This window comes from Ursus arctos, unplaced genomic scaffold (genome assembly GCF_023065955.2).
Source record: "Ursus arctos isolate Adak ecotype North America unplaced genomic scaffold, UrsArc2.0 scaffold_19, whole genome shotgun sequence".
In the NCBI taxonomy this organism is placed as follows: Eukaryota; Metazoa; Chordata; class Mammalia; order Carnivora; family Ursidae; genus Ursus; species Ursus arctos.
In genome coordinates this window covers 52,999,747-53,017,925 of record NW_026622863.1, presented here as the reverse complement: position 1 = coordinate 53,017,925, position 18,179 = coordinate 52,999,747, and the positions used below count along the sequence as shown (strand labels likewise).

At 50.4% G+C, this 18,179-nt stretch overlaps 2 protein-coding genes across 2 annotated transcripts; both read left to right on the top strand.

The window, feature by feature from the left end:
• Positions 1-566: 566 nt before the first annotated feature.
• On the top strand, positions 567-1,604 carry LOC125283303 (olfactory receptor 13H1-like). The gene has a single exon (XM_048223984.1). It carries the CDS (start codon positions 567-569, stop codon positions 1,602-1,604), a length of 1,038 nt encoding a protein of 345 aa, XP_048079941.1.
• Positions 1,605-10,998: 9,394 nt separating this feature from the next.
• Positions 10,999-17,584, top strand: LOC125283304 (olfactory receptor 10A7-like). The gene is made up of 2 exons (XM_048223985.1): positions 10,999-11,100; positions 16,574-17,584. Exons 1-2 carry the CDS (start codon positions 10,999-11,001, stop codon positions 17,582-17,584), a joined length of 1,113 nt encoding a protein of 370 aa, XP_048079942.1.
• The last annotated feature ends 595 nt before the right edge of the window (positions 17,585-18,179 follow it).

The following is an 18,179-nucleotide window of genomic DNA, read 5'->3' as shown; positions in this document are numbered from 1 at the left end:
TGCAGATGTGATCTGTGGGCAGGATAAACTTCTAGAAGTGGCAGACCTTGGGAAAGGACACGTGCAGAAACAGTTTTTCAGGGAAGGGAGCACGGTGGGAACAGAGCAAGGTCTTAGCACTTACCACACTAGTGTGACTTTTCAAATTTGTCTTTTGTCTATCAAGTCCTTCAGCTCGGGCTTTTTTTGTTGTTGTTTTCATTCCTCACTGTAATTTCATTGCCTGGGATCGAGTCTGGACGAGTTAGAAGCTGCTCAGAGGTGCTTGTTGGATGAATGAATAAATGCATTAAAGAAACAATGAGTGAATCCATCCATCAGTGGTTTCATGAGTCAATGACTCGGTTATAAATGAATGAATGAATGCAGCCACTAACCAATATGTAATAGAATCAGTGAAGGAACGACCCAATCCCTTCCACGATCCACCAGTCCACAGATCAATGGCTATATCATTGGATGGGTCTGTGAGTGCCTGTGCCTGGTGGAATGTATTAAGCAGACATTCTTCAGCAGGGGCCAGAGCAATGCAGGGGTGAAGGGGTCACCGCAGTGCCCAGGAACACATGAATGGCTTGAAAGAGTCCAACCTTATTTATAGGAAGCCGCCGGGTTCCGAACCACCTCCCAAGATGATCCCCCATTTCCCACCCAGCCGGAGTTTTGGAAGGGGCGTGGACGGCCAGAACAGCACAGAGATCTCCTTCGTCCTGCTCGGGCTCTCCCAGTACCCACGGGCTCAGACCGCCTTCTTCTGCCTGCTCCTCCTGTCCTACACCATCACCCTTTTGGGGAACGGCCTCATCCTGCTCCTGATCTGCTACGATCGCCGGCTCCACACGCCCATGTACTTCTTCCTCAGCAACCTGTCCTTCCTGGACGTGTGCTACACTACAGCCAGCGTGCCCCAGGTGCTCGTCAACTGCTTGGTGAGCGTTCCTGTCGTCTCGCTAGGACAGTGCTTGGCCCAGATGGTCGTGGGACTCTATCTGGGTGTCGTGGAGTGTCTCCTGCTGGCCGCCATGGCCTACGATCGCTGTGTGGCCATCGTGGACCCCCTGCGCTACCCTGTGCGCATGGGGCCCCAGCTGTGCAGCCTGCTGGCCGGGACCTCGTGGACGGTGGCGTTCCTGCTGACCGTGGTCCCCCTGCTGACCATGCCCTTGGAGTTCTGCGGCCGCCAGGTCATCAGTCATTTCTTGTGTGAGCTCCTGGCCCTGCTCAAGCTGGCCTGCTCTGACCTGCAGTTCTATGAGTCGCTCATGGTGGGCACCAGTGTCCTGACCCTGCTGGCTCCCTTTGCCTTCATCGTGGCCTCCTATGGAAGGATCCTGGTGACCGTGCTGCGGATGCGGTCCACGGAGGGCCACGGCAAGGCCTTTTCCACATGTGGGTCTCACCTCACGGTGGTGGTGCTGTTCTATGGCTCGGCCATCGCCATGTACGTGATGCCTCAGGATAAGATCATCCGCGACCGAGACAAGATCATCTCCATATCGTACAGCGTCCTCACCCCCATGATGAACCCCCTCATCTACAGCCTGCGGAACAAGGACATGAAAGGCGCCCTCAGGAGGCTCCTGCGGAGAAAGGCTGACGTCTAAGGTGCGCAGCCGAGGAGGGAGGAAATAAGCTGATATTCTGGAGGGTGTGCTCTGGGCTGTAAACTGTGAGTTACTTCTTAGCAGCCGTTCAGCGGAGGGTGTATTACACACACACTCACACACAGACATGCACACATGCACACACAGACAGACACACACGGACTTACACAAGACACACACACACACGGACACAGACACACACGGACTTACACAGACACACACACACACATGCACACACACACAACTCATATCTTAAAAAAGTATTTCTCTGAGGAAGTGAAGCGAGAGCCTATTCTCAGTGAGTGTGTGTGTGAATGTGTGTGAGTGTGAACAAATGTGTGTGAGTGTGAACAAATGTGTGTGAGTGTGAACAAATGTGTGTGAGGTGAATGTGTGTGTATGAGTGTGAAGGAGCGTGTGAGTGAATGTGAATGAGTGTGTGAGTGTGAACGAGTGTGTGACGGTGAACGAGTGTGTGTGAGTGTGAGATGTGGGCACGAAGGACACCGTCCCAGAAGTTCTCGATGGCTGAAGGGGAGGAGGGACAGATGGACGTGGACGACCCTTGTCACTGGTTTGGGACGTGGTGGCAGCCCCCAGCCAGAGCTGTGTCTAGCGGCTTCCGCTGCCTCGGGAGCTCCTGCAGGAACTGCACCCCGTGCGCATGTCGCAGAGTCGCGGGGCTGCGCTCTCAGGGACCCCTAACCAGCTGGACATTCCCGCCTGGGCCGTGTCTTTCTGCCCAGCGCTGCGAAAGGTCTGGATCGTACCTACTTCGCACCTCGTGTATTGAATAGATGCTGGAGGAGACACGGGGCTTCTGGGTCAGGGACAGAGAACGTCAGCACTCTTGGCTAAAGTCGTAGGGCCGACGGTTCGTATTTGTTTCTGCTCTGCACGTGCTCCGAGTCCCGCAGGGACGAGTGGCGGGCAGCTGCCTGGACGCAGGCCGTGCTCAGGGACAGGGACGCTGGGTTTGGAGGGTGTGCTCTTGTTGCAAGGGTTCTCACAGCGGACACGGCCCGACAAGTGGCGGGTGACTGGAGTGGTGGGGTTGGTTCTCCTGGCGTGCCCAGTAGGGATCTGCGTGGACGCTTGGGACGCAGTGGTGACTGCTCCTTCCAGGGCCCCCTCCCCTCCCGTGCGCTCCAGTGTGGAACTGTGTTGTGAAAGGGAGACACGGAAGCACGGGCAGTGACAGTGACACGAGGCTGTACGGACTTGGGTAATTAACAGCTACTCCCGAGGCTCTGGCCTTCAGTCACGAGCCACGATAGAGCCCCGTTAAGACTGCAAATAAGGGGCACTGGGTGGCCCAGTCGTCCGAGTCTCTGACTGCTTAGCTCAGCTCAGATCTTGATCTCAGGCTTGTGAGTTCAAGCCCCGTGTGGGGCTCCCCGCTGGGTGTGGCGCCTCCTTCAACAAACAAAAACCCAAAAAGCTCTCAGAAAAATAATCTTCCACATTCTCACCAGCCTTGCTTGGCGTTTTCAGTGGGAAGCCACCTCCTGTCCTTGCCCACGTTCATTTTCAGAAGCCGTGCTGACATTTAGCTTCTAGTACGGTGATGTGAAATACGGTATTTGTCTGAGAAAAGATCTCTCTTGAAGAGCTATTAGCTCTTACCAAACAGCCTTAATTTCACACACACACGCACAGGCAGAATACCTTTGGGGACACCATAGGGCGTCCTCCTGTGTTTCTCGTGCTCTCCTGCAATATCCATGGACTGACCTCGCTAACCGCCGCTGGTCCCAATAGCTGTGTTATATTCCTCTCTTCACTTCTTGCCTATTAAACTTCACAGAGATAGTCAGTGGTTCCCTGTGAGGTATTATTTTTTTAGATTTTATTTATTTACTTGAGAGAGGGGGGGTGGAGGGAGAACACAAGCTGGGGGAGCAGCAGAGTGAGAAGGAAGGTCCCAGCCGAACAAGGAGCCCAATGGGGGTTTCAGTCCCGGGACCCTGGGATCATGACCCGAGCTGAAGGCAGACGCTTCACTGAATAAGCCATCCAGGTGCCCCTGCGTGAGGTATTATTTAATTATTATTATTTTTATTATGTTGTGTGAGTCACTGTACAGGACATCATTCATTTTTGATGTAGTGTTCCATGATTCATTGTGTGCCTGTAACACCCAGTGCTCCATGCAATCCGTGAGGTGTTATTAAGACCAAACAATTAACTTGTCATTTTATTTGAAAAACACATGGTGCACTGGCTGTTATACGCAACTAATGAATCGTCGAACTTTACATCAAAAAATAAAAAGAAAAAGAAAAAAACGAAAACAAATTTCTAACTTCAAAACCTCTGTATGCATTCACCACAATCATTTGAGGATCTTTAAAATCTCCTTTTCACATTACATCAACTAGGGATGTACTGTATGGTGACATAACATAATAAAAAATTATTATAAAAAAATAAAATCTTTTTCTTTATTTCTCCATTTTCAAGGTGTGCTTTTATTTATGTGCATTTTTTAAATGTTTTTTTTATTATATTATGTTAGTCACCATACAGTACATCCTGGTTTTCGATGTAAAGTTCCATGATTCATTACTAGCGTATAACACCCAGTGCACCATGCAATACGTGCCCTCCTTACTACCCATCACCGGTCTATCCCATTCCCCCACCCCCTCCCCTCTGAAGCCCTCAGTTTATTTCTGAGTCCATAGTCTCTGATGCTTCATTCCCCCTTCTGATTACCTCCCCTGTCTTCTTCCCTTCCTTCTCCTACTGATCTTCCTATTTCTTATGTTCCACGAATGAGTGAAACCATATGATAATTGTCTTTCTCTGCTTGACTTATCTCATTTAGCATAATCTCCTCCAGTCCTGGCCATGTTGCTACAAATGTTGGGTAATCGTTCTTTCTGATAGCTGAGTAATATTCCATCGTATATATGGACCACATCTTCTTAATCCAGTCATCTGTTGAAGGGCATCTTGGTTCCTTCCACAATTTAGCTATTGTGGACAATGCTGCTATGAACATTGGGGTGCATATGGCCCTTCTCTTCACTACGTCTGTATCTTTGGGGCAAATACCCAGTAGTGCAATTGCTATGTCATAGGGTAGCTCAATTTATAACTTTTTGAAGGACCTCCACACTGTTTTCCAGAGTGGCTGTACCAACTTGCATTCCCACCAACAGTGTAAGAGGGATCCCCGTTCTCCACATCCTCTCCAACATTTGTTGTTTCCTGCCTTGTCAATTTTTGCCATTCTGACTGGTGTAAGGTGGTATCTCATTGTGGTTTTATTTGAATTTCCCTGATGGCTAATGATTTTGAACATTTTTTTCATGTGTCTGTCAGCCATTTGTATGTCTTCATTGGAAAAGTGTCAGTTTGTATCTTCTGTCCATTTTTTGATTTGATTATTTGTTTCCTGTGTATTGAGTTTGAGAAGTTCTTTGTAGACCTTGGATACCAGTCTTTTATCTGTAGTGTCATTTGCAAATATATTCTCTCATTCCGTGGGTTGCCTCTTACTTTTTTTGACCATTTCCTTTGCTGTGCAGAAGCTTTTTATCTTGATGAAGTCCCACAAGTTCATTTGTTCTTTTGTTTCTCTTGCCTTTGGAGATGTGTCATGAAAAAATTTGTTGTGGCCGATGTCGTAGAGGTTGCTGCCTATGCTCTCCTCTAGGATTTTGATGGATTCTTGTCTCACATCGAGGTCTTTCATCCATTTGGAGTTTATCTTTGTGTATGGTGTGAGAGAGTGGTCAAGTTTCATTCTTTTGCATGGAGCTGTCCAGTTTTCCCAGCACCATTTATTGAAGAGACTGTCTTTTTTCCCTTGAGTGTTTTTTCCTGCTTTGTCAAAGATTAGTTGCCCAAAGAGCCGAGGGTCCATTTCTGGGCTCTCTATTCTGTACCATTGGTCTATGTGTCTGTTTTTGTGCCAGTACCATGCTGTCTTTGTGATCACAGCTTTGTAGTACAGCTCGAAATCCGGCATTGTGATGCCCCCAGCTTTGTTTTTCCTTTTCAACAGTTCCTTGGCGATTCGGGACCTTTTCTGGTTCCATACAAATTTAAGGGCTGTTTGTTCCAGGTCTTTGAAAGATGTCATTGGTATTTTGATCGGGATAGCATTGAAAGTGTAGATTGCTCTGGGTAGCATGGACATTTTAACTATGTTAGTTCTTCCGATCCATGAGCATGAAATATTTTTCCATCTTTTTGTGTCTTCTTCAATGTCTTTCAAGAGTGATTTGTAGTTTCTAGAATATAGATCCTTTACGTCTCTGGTTAAGTTAATTCCAAGGTAACGTATGGTTTTTGGTGCTATTGTAAACGGCATGGATTCCCTAATTTCTCTTTCTTCGGTCTCATTGTTTGTGTATAGAAATGCAACTGATTTCTGAGCATTGATTTTGTATCCTGCCACATTACTGAATTGCTCTATAAATTCTAGTAGTTTGGGGTGGATTCTTTTGGGTTTTCCATATAGAGTATCATGTCATCTGTGAAGAGAGACAGTTTGACTTCTTCTTTGCCGATTTGAATACCTTTTATCCCTTTTTTTTTGTCTGATTGCTGTTGCAAGGGCTTCTAGTACTATGTTGAATAATAGTGGCAAGAGTGGGCATCCTTGTCGTGTTCCTGATCTTAAGGGAAAAGCTTCCAGCTTTTCCCCATTGAGAATGATATTTGCTGTAGTCTTTTCATAGATGGTTTTTATGAGATTGAGGAAAGTACCCTCTATCCCTACACTCTGAAGGGTTTTAATCAGGAAAGGATGCTGTATTTTGTCAAATGCTTTTTCTGCATCAATTGAGAGAATCATATGATTTTTGGCTTTTTCCTTCTGGATAAAATCTATGACACTGATAAATTTGCGAATGTTGAACCACCCTTGCATCCCAGGGATGAATCCCACTTGGTCATGATGGATAATCCTTTTAATGTACAGTTGGATTCTATTAGCCAGGATCTTGTTGAGGGTTTTGGCGTCCATATCATCACGGAAATCAGTCTGTAATTCTCCTTTTTGAATGGGTCTTTGCCTGGTTTGGGGGTCAAGGTAGTATTGGCCTCATAGAATGAGTTTGGTAGTTTTCCTTCTGTTACAATAATTAATTTTAAACAAATTTGCTTTTTAATCACTATATTGCACACCTGAAGCTAATATAACACTGTGTGAATTATACTGGAAGTACGAGTTTTAAAGAGATTGCTTTTCAAAACATGCTGCTACCTCTCCCATTGCCAGTAGGCGCAGTGAGTATGGTCTTAGGGTGATAGTAAAGATTTCTCTGACGTAGGCAGTACCTGGTATCTTTGAACATTTAATTCCTTCTTCCTGGCAGTCAGGACGAGGGGACGGTGACTCTCTGGTCATTTACATCAGATTGATTCTGATCCGCATCCTTCCTTCAAGTAAATGAATTGACCTGATCATTAAGCCTTATTATTTTTCATGATACGGATGTTGTGTCATAGACGTACAATTGAGTGAGAAACCAAATGCCTGTCAGGCGCTTTTCGATTAGAGATCCGGCCTTCACAGGTTGAAAACTGTCTCATGTTACTTTGAGAACGTATATTCCAGTGTTAGTTTAAAACGAAAATAAAGCTGGTATTTCAGCATTTTGAAGAAACAGCGTATCAGGAATTTTGACATAAGCAGATCTGGCCCTCCGTCTCGGCCGTGTTGAAGGTAGAGGACGTCAGTCTGAATGAAAGGGAGTGTGGGAATTGGGCTCATCTTTGTATCTCCAGCACCTGACACCAAATCCAGCCCTTGAAGTGCACACAAAACATATTTGTTGACTAAAGAGAAAAGCACACGAGTACAGACACGCACATCAACTTTATATATTCTTCTCTTTCTTTCTTAACGGTTTTATTTTTCAGTAGTCTCTATGCCCAGCGTGGGCTTGAGTGCACGACCCTGAGATCACGAGCCCCATGTTCCACCGATGGAGCCAGCCAGACGCCCCATGATTCTTCTCTCTCTGCAAAACGGTAGCAAGCTCCTGCAGCTGGCCGGTGCGTCATGGTCAGCAGATCTGGCCATGCTTCCGTACAGACTCTAAACGTCCCGTCGGTCCTCACTCGGCAATTTCAACTTTCACGCTAGACACAGCCCAACAGACCTGTCCCCGGTAGGGATGGGAACCCATTCTCCGTCGAAACAATAACCAGGGCTGGGATACAGCTGTTATGACACTGTTTACGTAACTCATGTAGTCTTCAGATGGTTTGTGGGTTACGTGTAGTCATTGTCTGCATCGTACAAGAGGAAACTGAGGCACAGACTCCCCATCCTTACTCTATGCTAGGGGCAATCCACTGCAGAGACCTGCACCCTCAGCCACCATCCCCCCTCCTTCCAGAAATACATATGGACACTTCTTCAGCGCCGGGCTCTGGGGTCAGCCCTGGGGATGCGGTCAGCTGGGAGCAGGGCCAGCAAGACACCTGGGACTGTCGGGGGCTGGGTGCTATGCAAAGACTTCCTGGGAGTGGTCTTCCCCTGTGGAGGAACAGGTCAGACTTCTCGTCATTTCTGGGCCCGCCCCGTGCTTGCCCATTCCAGGACGGAGGCCAGAGGGCTGCCTCCGCTGCCCCAGTGCCCCGGCCACCAGCGCTGGAACTGAGGAGGGAGAAGAGGGGGAAGGTTGATGAAGGAGAAGGGGAGAGAAGAGCAGGTCGGTGAGGGCAAGAATCCAGCAGAGGGGAGGTGGAGAGGGACTGCTGGAGGCAGAGACGTCCCCAGGGAGAGGGGAGAGGCGAGGAGAACTGTGGGGAGCCAGGAGCGGTAGGGACAGAGTTTGGAAAGACGAGGAGAAGAGAGAAAATCGGGGGCATGAGAACACTGCAGCCAGTCTCGGTCTTCACCATGGGCGCACCCAGTCTCTCAGTGCCTTCGGCCCTCGTCCTTCATCCGATGCCTTCATTCTGGTGGCTGTGGGCCAGTGCCGTCTGCTGACAGCCGCGTCGCGGGACTGCCCCCTGCAGCTCCCACCTGGCCATGGCGGCTCTTGCACACGGCGCGGTGACCGCCCTGTCCCTGCGCCCCCGGGCTCCAGCGCCTCCCTGCCAAGCACCACAAGCTACGTCATCCTCACTTCGGTCCTGAACCCACTCATCCACAGCCTTCCAACCACGAGGTCCACACCGCTGCCCCCTGTGCCCTCGCCGGGCCCTGGGGGGCGCGCACCGCGCTCGGCTGACCTGGAGGGGCTGGAAACACCGCTGGGCGCTTAGCTCTGTGGTCTCGCACACGCACTCCCTCTCTCGGACCTTCCGTGCACCTTTTGGTGCCTTCTGTCTCTGCCAGTTTCTGCGCACAGGTCAGGGGTCCTCCCACCTGTTCTATCAGGGGCCGCAGAGGAAATACGTTCAGCTTTGCCAGCCCGTGCCGTCTCATAACTGCTCAGCTCTGCCATCGCAGCCCGAAGGCGGCCGTAGACAATGAATGAACGAGGGACAGGCCTTGTCCCCAAAACCTTTGACTGAGATTTGAATCGTGTCTAATGCTCACGTGTCACAAAGATTCTTCTTCTTTTGATTTTGTTTCTGACCCTTTATTTAATAATGTAAAAACCTTCCTCCCTTCCTCCCTCTCTCCCTTTCTCATTTGCTTGAGGGCTGTGGACAATGGGCAAAGAGCCGTAGCTTGCCAACCTCCGACACAGGGCCAACGTCTGACCCAATACGGTCGTCGTCAAGATGGAGTAGATGAGGTGTGTCAGGCGTGGGCTTTCCTGTTGTGTTTTTTGTTTGTTTGTTGTTGGATTCCAATAAAGTGTAAGACATTCATCGTCACCCAGATACAATAGCTAACACTTTATTATATCGTTTGTTACGTGCCGAGCGTTTGTGTAAGGACGTTGCAGGTTGTTGACTCAAGCAGCGGAACGTGCTTATCGGGTCGATGGTACTGTGATCCTGACTTTACACACTTGACCAAGAGTAAGTGGGGGCACCAGTGAGTCAGGTAACATACAGTTACCAGTGAGAGATGCGTGACGGTCAACATGTTGCGACAACATGGGTGGACCCAGAGCGCTCCGTGATAAATCAGAGAAGCCAAACGAAGACACACGCTGTAGGATCTCACTTATCTGTGGGATCTGAAATTAATACACGGAGATGAAGAGAGAGACGTGGGTACAGCAACACTGATTCCAACGCGGACGTGACATGGATGTGTCTGTAGAAATGGACGGAGGTGGAAGTAGAAAGGGACACAGACGCAGATATATCTGAAGCGTCGCTCATCCTTACGTCCCGAGATGCCGACGTTCTCTGCTCCGTCCCATGTTTCACGCTGTCTGTGGCTGACTGAGCTGACTCACAGCTGGTAGACGTGCGTGTGTGCTCACTCACTCGCTCTGCAAACACGTGCCAGTGCACGCAGGACGATGTGGACTAGTGCAGGCCCTGCAGGTGCAGCGATGTGGTTAGACGTGCAGTCGTACCAGGACCAGGGAAAGTCTGTCGCTAGGATGGGAAGAACCAGGCGCGGTGCTAGTCCCGTGGAAGCAGGATTTGTGTTGATCCTTGTTCCTCTCACGTGCCTGCAACATCGGGAGGCAGGTGCTATTTTTCTACCCTCTTTCCAGAAGGGGAAACCGAGTCACAGGGCTCAAACCCTTCACCCAAGCACACAAGGGTGAAATTCTGATTGCAGATCCCACACGCCCAACCCCTCAATAGCTACTATTTCCACGTCCTAAAATAAGTCCTTTCAAATGGCTGTTTTGACTTCTGCGATCGAAGCATGGCAGCCATACCGGAAAAAGCACTAATCAGAAGCACAGAGCTTATCTCGGCTCCCCTGACATAACCAAGAGTTACGGGGCTGTGGGGCACATGTGGCAAGGACATGGTAAGACGTGAAGATGGGGAGGTGGGCGGGGCGGATTTCAGGGGGCGTTGAATGCCAAGATGAAGAGCATATGTGGGTGGTAGGAGCAGACAGCATCCAGCCCTTCTGGAACATTCTGGAAGCAGGAGGTCAGAAGGAACACGGGATGAGGAAGCCCAGGAAGGGGGAGTGTTATGGGGACTACAGCCTTCAGAGAAGCAGAGCCTCCTCGCTCCCTAGCTCCCTCTGCCTTCACCTGGCCTGGAGCACACAGGGGCCAATTTGGTAATGAGCGGGATTCTCTGTGGGCTATGTCCTCAGGGCTCTCATCGTGTGGCCAGAGCCAACGATTGAAATCTCTGGTTCCTGCAATCCCAGTCAGCCCTGGGAGCTCCTGGATCAAGGTGGATAGGCAGAGCTTTGTCCTCAGTTCCAGGCAGACCAAGAAGCAGGAGGTATGTGGGTCCTCTGTGAAGGGAAGGGCTCCAGGCTGCAAGGGGAAGAGGGGGCTGGGGCTCCCCGTGACCATCATTCTTTGATGTGATGATGGCGATGGTAATGGTGGTGGTGATGGTGGTGGTGATGACGGCGATGGCAGTTGGTGATGAAGAGGATGGCGATAATAATGGTGGTGAAGAGGAAGTGATCGCTGCTGTCAGTTAGTGAATGCTCACTGTGTCCCGACCCTCGTGTATGACCTCAGTGAACTCTCACAGCAGTCTTACGGGGTAGACGCCATCAGTTTGCAGGCAAGGAAGCAGAGGCTCAGAGAGGTTTTGGAACACACACAGCTAGTAAATGGCAGAGCTCAGGTTTAAGTCTCTGGCTGGCTGGCTTTAAAGTCAGCTCCCTGAAACATGTGGGGGTGTCTACTCTTTACCAGGCCTTTCTCCTCCCAGCAGCCCTGAGCCATAGGTTTCATCATCTCCCTTTGTCGATGACGGAGTGGAGACCTCATCCCAGCTAGGCCACTCAGCCAAGCTTGCACAAGTTCCCTGAGCTCTCGCTCGGGGCCGCTGTCACCCCCATATTTGGTGGGGTGGTTCAGCTCTAACCTCATAGTCCTACAGCAGGCGTTCCACCGTGACTGCTGGTTGCGTGACACCTCTCAGCTAGGGGAGTGTCTTCAAGGCAGAAGGACCCTTCCTGTCCAGGGGTGAGCATCCTAGGTGATCTGGGGCTGCGTGGAAGGAGGCGCTGGGTCCTTAGCAGAGGCAGCTGTCATTCTGCGCCCTCTGCTGGGATCGTGGCATGGTCGGGGTGGGGTTGGGGGTGGGAGGGCTTCTGAGGGACATTAACAGCCATTGTCCGGGAATCGTGTTACAGAAGGAATAATCCAGAGAGGGTGTCCTCACACAGAGAACTCACCTCCGTGTGCCAGGACCTGGGTCAGGCACTGGGGGTTCAAAAGGGACCCTGCTCTCCGAGAGGGTCATCAAGAGGTTTTGGGTGCACTTGGCCTATTTTGTGGGTCTCACTGAAGAATTTGAGAGCCCTTTACCAGATTAAAAACATTCCTACTGTTGCGAGAGAGCAGTAGTTAAATTCGTCCTATCCATCCCCCCAAACATTCACCAGGATTTTAATGATTTCTCTGTGTGTCTCTCTCTGTGTCTGTGTCTGTCTGTTTAATATGCTATGACTAGTAGCCACTGTGTCTGAGGCCCCCTCCCATGACAGAGTGTGGACACAGTCCTGGGTAGCCAGGGTGAATCATTCTGGCTAAGGTTCAGACACTGGCTGGCATGTTCCCCCTAATCGTTGTGGGGACATGAGCTGTCGTGACACGGTTGCATGGGGACAACAGTACCTAGTTGACAAGACTGTTGTGTGGGGTCAGTGCAGTAGTGCCGTGGTTGAAACTCTGCCTGGTACAAAGTCCCGTGTGTGTGCTTGGGGTGTAAAGATCACTTCCTCTCTTTCCCTCCCTGGGCATCACTGCTGACCTGAGGATTTATCTGTGTCCTTCCCGGGAGGGCAAAGAAAATGACAGGCATTTCATGGGAGGGGAAGTGGATTTTGCTGAGCGGGGATACCGTGGATGTTGAGCAGAGAGGGGAGGCGGGAAGGCTGATGGGGAGGCTGTAGCCATGGTCCAGCAGGTAAAGAATGCACGAGGAAGAGAGTTTCCCCAAAACCGTGTGAAAATGAGAGCCAAACAGTCAGACGTGATTGCATTAAAAAGAACATCAGAAGTCCCCTGGTGCAGGATGAGGAACCCACGGCATCGCCCTTCTCCCTGCAGGCGCTTCCACGGTCCAGACAAGGGACTCCCCAGACAGGCATCTGGTAGACTGCCCAGCCCTTTCTACGAACCGATACAATTATGAGCTGCCAGGGATGTTGGGCACCTGCCTGAGTTTTGTTCGTTCTTGCAGTGTTCTAAAGCTTTAAGTTTGGCTCAAACAAAAGGAGGTCCTAGTGTGAGTTTCTTCTTAAATAAGTGGTGTTTCTCAAATTTCTTTTGACGACAAGATCTAGGAAGAAATACAGTTTGCGTGCACACACACACACAGACACACACCAGAGGCTATAGTGTCATGAAACAATCCTCACTCTTACCCTCATTTAAAGAAATCTGTACTTCCTTAAAGGAATGCTGGTCACGTCCTACCAAACTTACGATCCCCGAGTGGGTCACAGTCCTCATCTCGGAACACGCTGTGGCCAAGAATCTGCACTGTCTTTGAGTTTCTGGAAATACAAGGAGCGCGAAGCAGCGATGTGCCCCGAGGGCAGCAGGTTCCCGGTGTAGTGATCGCAGCTGGCAAGGCCAACAGTGGCGAAAACTCGCACCGTGCAGACCCCGCGGAGGCAGAGCGGTGCATGCGGGTCCCAGAACGTGGAGGCTTTGCTGCCCGTGGCTCTGCGCCCAGCCCGCAGGTCAATTTCATGCAGGGTCGATGACATCAGACTTCACAGTGTGTCATTCTGCAGTAACTGGTGGCGACGTTCTTGTAATAAAACATCGAAGGGACGTGTCCGAGGTTCCCTTTGCCTTTTGCCTCCAGTTACGCTGCTCAGCGTTGAGGTAACTTGCATGTAGGCGAGTGTGCTTCCCTAATTTTCTGTGCATTTGTAGCCATGTGTTCGCCTGAAGTAAATCGCTCCATCCTCCCCACTCCTCCACCTGCTACTTTTTGCACAATGCCTCCCGCTTACCCGGACCCCGTTCCCCTCTAAGGGATACATAATGTTCCTTGTCGATCTGCCACAATTCTGTGGTGGCACTTAGGATAAAACAAGTCAGATCTCAAACCCTCCCAGGACCCTCATTCTTTTTTTTTTTAATTTTTTTTATTACATTATGTTAGTCACCATACAGTACATCCCTGGTTTCTGATGTAAAGTTCGATGATTCATTAGTTGTGTATAACACCCAGTGCACCATGCAATACGTGCCCTCCTTACTACCCATCACCAGCCTATCCCACCCCCCCTCCCCTCTGAGGCCCTCAGTAGGTTTCTCAGAGTCCATAGTCTCTCATGGTTCATTCCCCTTCTGATTATCCCCCTTTCTTTATCCCTTTCTTCTCCTACTGATCTTCCTAGTTCTTATGTTCCACAGATGAGAGAAATCATATGATAATTGTCTTTCTCTGCATGACTTATTTCACTTAGCATTATCTCCTCCAGTGTCGTCCATGTTGCAGCAAATGTTGAGAACTCGTTCTTTCTGATAGCTGAGTAATATTCCATTGTATATATGGACCACAACTTCTTTTTTTTTTTTTTTTTTAAGATTTTATTTATTTATTCGACAGAGATAGAGACAGCCAGCGAGAGAGGGAACGCAAGCAGGGGGAGTGGGAGAGGAAGAAGCAGGCTCATAGCGGAGGAGCCTGATGTGGGGCTCGATCCCATAACGCCGGGATCACGCCCTGAGCCGAAGGCAGATGCTTAACCGCTGTGCCACCCAGGCGCCCTGGACCACAACTTCTTAATCCAGTCATCTGTTGAAGGGCATCTCGGCTCCTTCCACGATTTAGCTATTGTGGACAATGCTGCTATGAACACTGGGGTGCATATGGCCCTTCTCTTCACTACGTCTGTATCTTTGGGGTAAATACCCAGTAGTGCAATGGCTGGGTCATAGGGTAGCTCAGTTTTTAACTTTTTAAGGGACCTCCACACTGTTTTCCAGAGCGGCTGTACCAACTTGCATTCCCACCAACAATGTAGGAGGGATCCCCTTTCTCCGCATCCTCTCCAACAATTGTTGTTTCCTGCCTTGTCCATTTTTGCCATTCTAACTGGCGTAAGGTGGTATCTCAGTGTGGTTTTGATTTGAATTTCCCTGATGGCTAATGATTTTGAACATTTTTTTCATGTGTCTGTTGGCCATTTGTATGTCATCATTGGAAAAGTGTCTGTTCATATCTTCTGCCCATTTTATGATTTATTTGTTTCTCATGTATTGAGTTGGAGAAGTTCTTTGTAGATCTTGGATACCAGTCTTTTATCTGTAGTGTCATTTGCAAATATCTTCTCCCATTCCGTGGGCTGCCTCTTAGTTGTTTTGACTGTTTCCTTGGCTGTGCAGAAGCTTTTTATCTTGATGAAGTCCAACAAGTTCATTTTATCTTTTGCTTCTCTTGCCTTTGGAGATGTGTCATGAAAAAGGTTGCTGTGGCTGATGTCGTAGAGGTTGCTGCCTATGTTCTCCTCTAGGATTTTGATGGATTCCTGTCTCACATCGAGGTCTTTCATCCATTTGGAGTTTATCTCTGTGTATGGTGTGAGAGAGTGGTCAAGTTTCATTCTTTTGCATGGAGCTGCAGGACTCTCATTCTGAAGAGGAACATGTTAGATTTATTTTGCTAAAAAAAAGAAAGATCAGTGGGGCTGACTTAGTGTTTTGGATGAATGCTGTGGGCTTTAATAGGGTTATTTCAGGAGCTTTTGCACATGAGGGAAATCCTGCTCTTCCCACACCACAGAGAAGAAAACAGGCTTCAAGCCAGGGAAGCGTGCAGGGAATAACCCGAGTTTTCTATCCCCGAAGACCAGTCTCTTAGTCGACATGCTCTCCTGCCTCCCAACATTACTGTGTCCTCACTTCTCATGGACTGGTCCCCCTGCTCCTGCAAGCCTGGTGTTTTCTTGTCGAATGGCAGATCATGACCGGTTAGTGGACCCTGAAATCCATTTATGTCAGGGTTTCTCAGCCTCGGTCCTGCTGACATTGGGGTTGGAATTCTGTTTTGACAGTGCATGGGGGGTGCTGTTCTGGGTGTTGTAGAGTGTTTCACAGCATCCTTACCTTCTACCAACTAGACGGCAGGAGCACCTCAACTATAACAGCTTAAACCGTCACCACACACAGTCCCCCAGTGGGGGAGGGGGGACCAAATCATCCCCAGTTGAGAACCACTGATTTACATGGTCAAAACCAACCTTTAAAAAAATGAGATAAGATAGACTCGAGCCAAACAGGACAGAAATTATGTTGCGGGGAGAAAGTCCATACTTTTGTCTGTTGCCTACAGAAAGGAGACTCGACCATGTAACGGACTGCACTTTCTAGAGCACGTACTATGCGCTAGCCGCTCTTGCATGTGCCCCAGACACCGCTCCAGAGCAGGCAGAAAAGTGCTCGTGGGTGGGGCAGATAGATAATACACAAGTGAGCAAATAAACCAGCCCCTTCACATGTGCCGTAGGAACGAGACGATGCAACAGAGAGTGGCTAGTGTGTGTGCCTGTTGTGGACAAGACGCTGGAAACCAGGTCATTGAGGAAGGGCTGTCTGGTGAGGAGAGGCATCTTAGTTCGTATTTTTAAGAAGAGAAGGAAACAGTTGCGCAAACATCCCAGGGAACAGCATCTCAAGGGGCGGGGATGGCAAGTGCAAAGGCCCTGAGGCAGGACCAGGCATTGTGGACGCAGCTCGGTGGAGAAGAGGTCAGAAGGTGGATGGGGCGGGCCAGTCAGGACCTCGTGGGCCTCGTACAGCCCCGGGATCTCTTTCCATTCTCATGGGGGGCATTCAAGGAGGACCCCTCATGAGCTGATTTGCCTTTTGATAAGACGCCTGCCCTACTCCGCTCAGCGCACGTTGGGGAGACAGAGCCCGGGCGGGCACAGCTCTGCTCTTCACGCCTCTCCTTACCTCTTCCCCTCCCAGAGGCTCCTTCGCCCACCCGGGTCCATGCCGGCGGCCTGGGCTCTCCCGGGCGCCCTCGACGCCCCACCGTGCGCCAACCAGAGCTGCGCCCCGCGCGACCTGGTCCTGCTGGGCTTCGCGCATGTGCCCACGCTGCGGCCGCTGCTCGCCGCGCTCTTCCTGGCCACGTTCCTGCTCACGCTGCTGGGCAACGCGCTCATCGTGCTGCTGACCGCCCTGGACCCGGCGCTGCGCGCGCCCATGTACTTTTTCCTGCGCCACTTGGCCCTGCTGGAGATCTCCTTCTCGCTGAACATCGCGCCCCGGCTGCTGGTGACCCTGCTGCGGCCCGGGCGGGGCGTGTCCCCCACGGGCTGCGCCCTGCAGCTGCTCCTCGTGCTGTCGTGCGTCACGTCCGAGTGCTTTCTCCTGACCGCCATGGCCTGGGACCGGTACGTGGCCATCTGCAGGCCCCTGCGCTATGGGGCCATCATGACCCCCCGGCTTTGCCACCTGCTGGCCGCCACGTGCTGGCTGGCCGGAGTCCCCGTGTCGCTGGTCTTCACCGTCTGGCTGTTCAGCTTCCCGTTCTGTGGGCCACGTGGCATCCGCCACTTCTTCTGTGACATCGCCCCTCTGCTGAGCCTGGTGTGTGCGGACACCAGAGTCTTCGAGTCCAATGTGTTGGCGGCCACAGTGCTGATCATGATTGTTCCCTTCTGTCTGATAGCCACGTCCTACAGCAAGATTGTGGCCACCGTGCTTCGGATGCCGTCGGCCACGGGGCGCCACAAGGCCCTGTCCACATGCGCCTCGCACCTCATCGTGGTGGTTCTGTTTTACGGCACCACGGGGGTCATCCACTTGCGACCCAAGGCCAGCTACTCCCCAGAGAGCAAGCAGGTGGTGTCCCTGTCCTACACCCTGGTGACCCCCATGCTCAACCCCCTCATCTACAGCCTCCGGAACAAGGAGGTGAAGGCTGCCCTGGGGCGTGTGTGTGTTCAGAGAAGAGGAACCCATCTTCCATGACCTCTGTGAGTCCAGCCCCTTCATTGCACCGTTGGGTGGACAGCCGTCCCAGAGCAGTAAGGAGGCACTTCAATGTGCCCCAAACGGAGTTCTTTCTGTTCTTCTATGATCCCGTTTTTTGAATTTCAAAGAAACACCAAACAATTTTGAGTAAAAGTATATCCCATGAAATATGTTTTTGCAATTTTTTTTAGCACGAGTATGTTTTTTCTTCTTCATGACCGAATAATATTCCATGATGTAAATCACATGTACTTTATCCATTCAGCTGTGGATGGGCACTTGGGTTGTTGCCGTATTTTGGCAATCGTGAGTAGTGCTTCAATAAACACGGAGTGCGTACGTCTCTTGGATATCGTTTTTCATTTCCCTCGGGGATATACCAAGAAGTGAGATTACTGGATCATACGGTAGCTCAACTTTTAACTGCTTGCAGAAGGTCCACACTGTTTTCCACAGTGGCTGCGGCAACTCGCATCCCCACAGACAGCGCACGAGGGCTCCGTTTCCTCACGTCCTCGCCGACACTTACCTCTGTCCGTTTGACGATAGCCATAACAGGTGTGGGGCGAAGTCTTACTGTGTTTTTTAAAGT

What these genes read in the sequence shown, in the direction of transcription:
- LOC125283304 (XM_048223985.1), top strand. Translation starts at nt 10,999, where the DNA reads ATGGTAATGGTGGTGGTGATGGTGGTGGTGATGACGGCGATGGCAGTT. An exon ending in AAGAGGAAGTGATCGCTGCT is followed by an intron (nt 11,101 to 16,573) that starts GTCAGTTAGTGA and finishes TTCCCCTCCCAG; the next exon opens with AGGCTCCTTCGCCCACCCGG.
- LOC125283303 (XM_048223984.1), top strand. Translation starts at nt 567, where the DNA reads ATGAATGGCTTGAAAGAGTCCAACCTTATTTATAGGAAGCCGCCGGGT.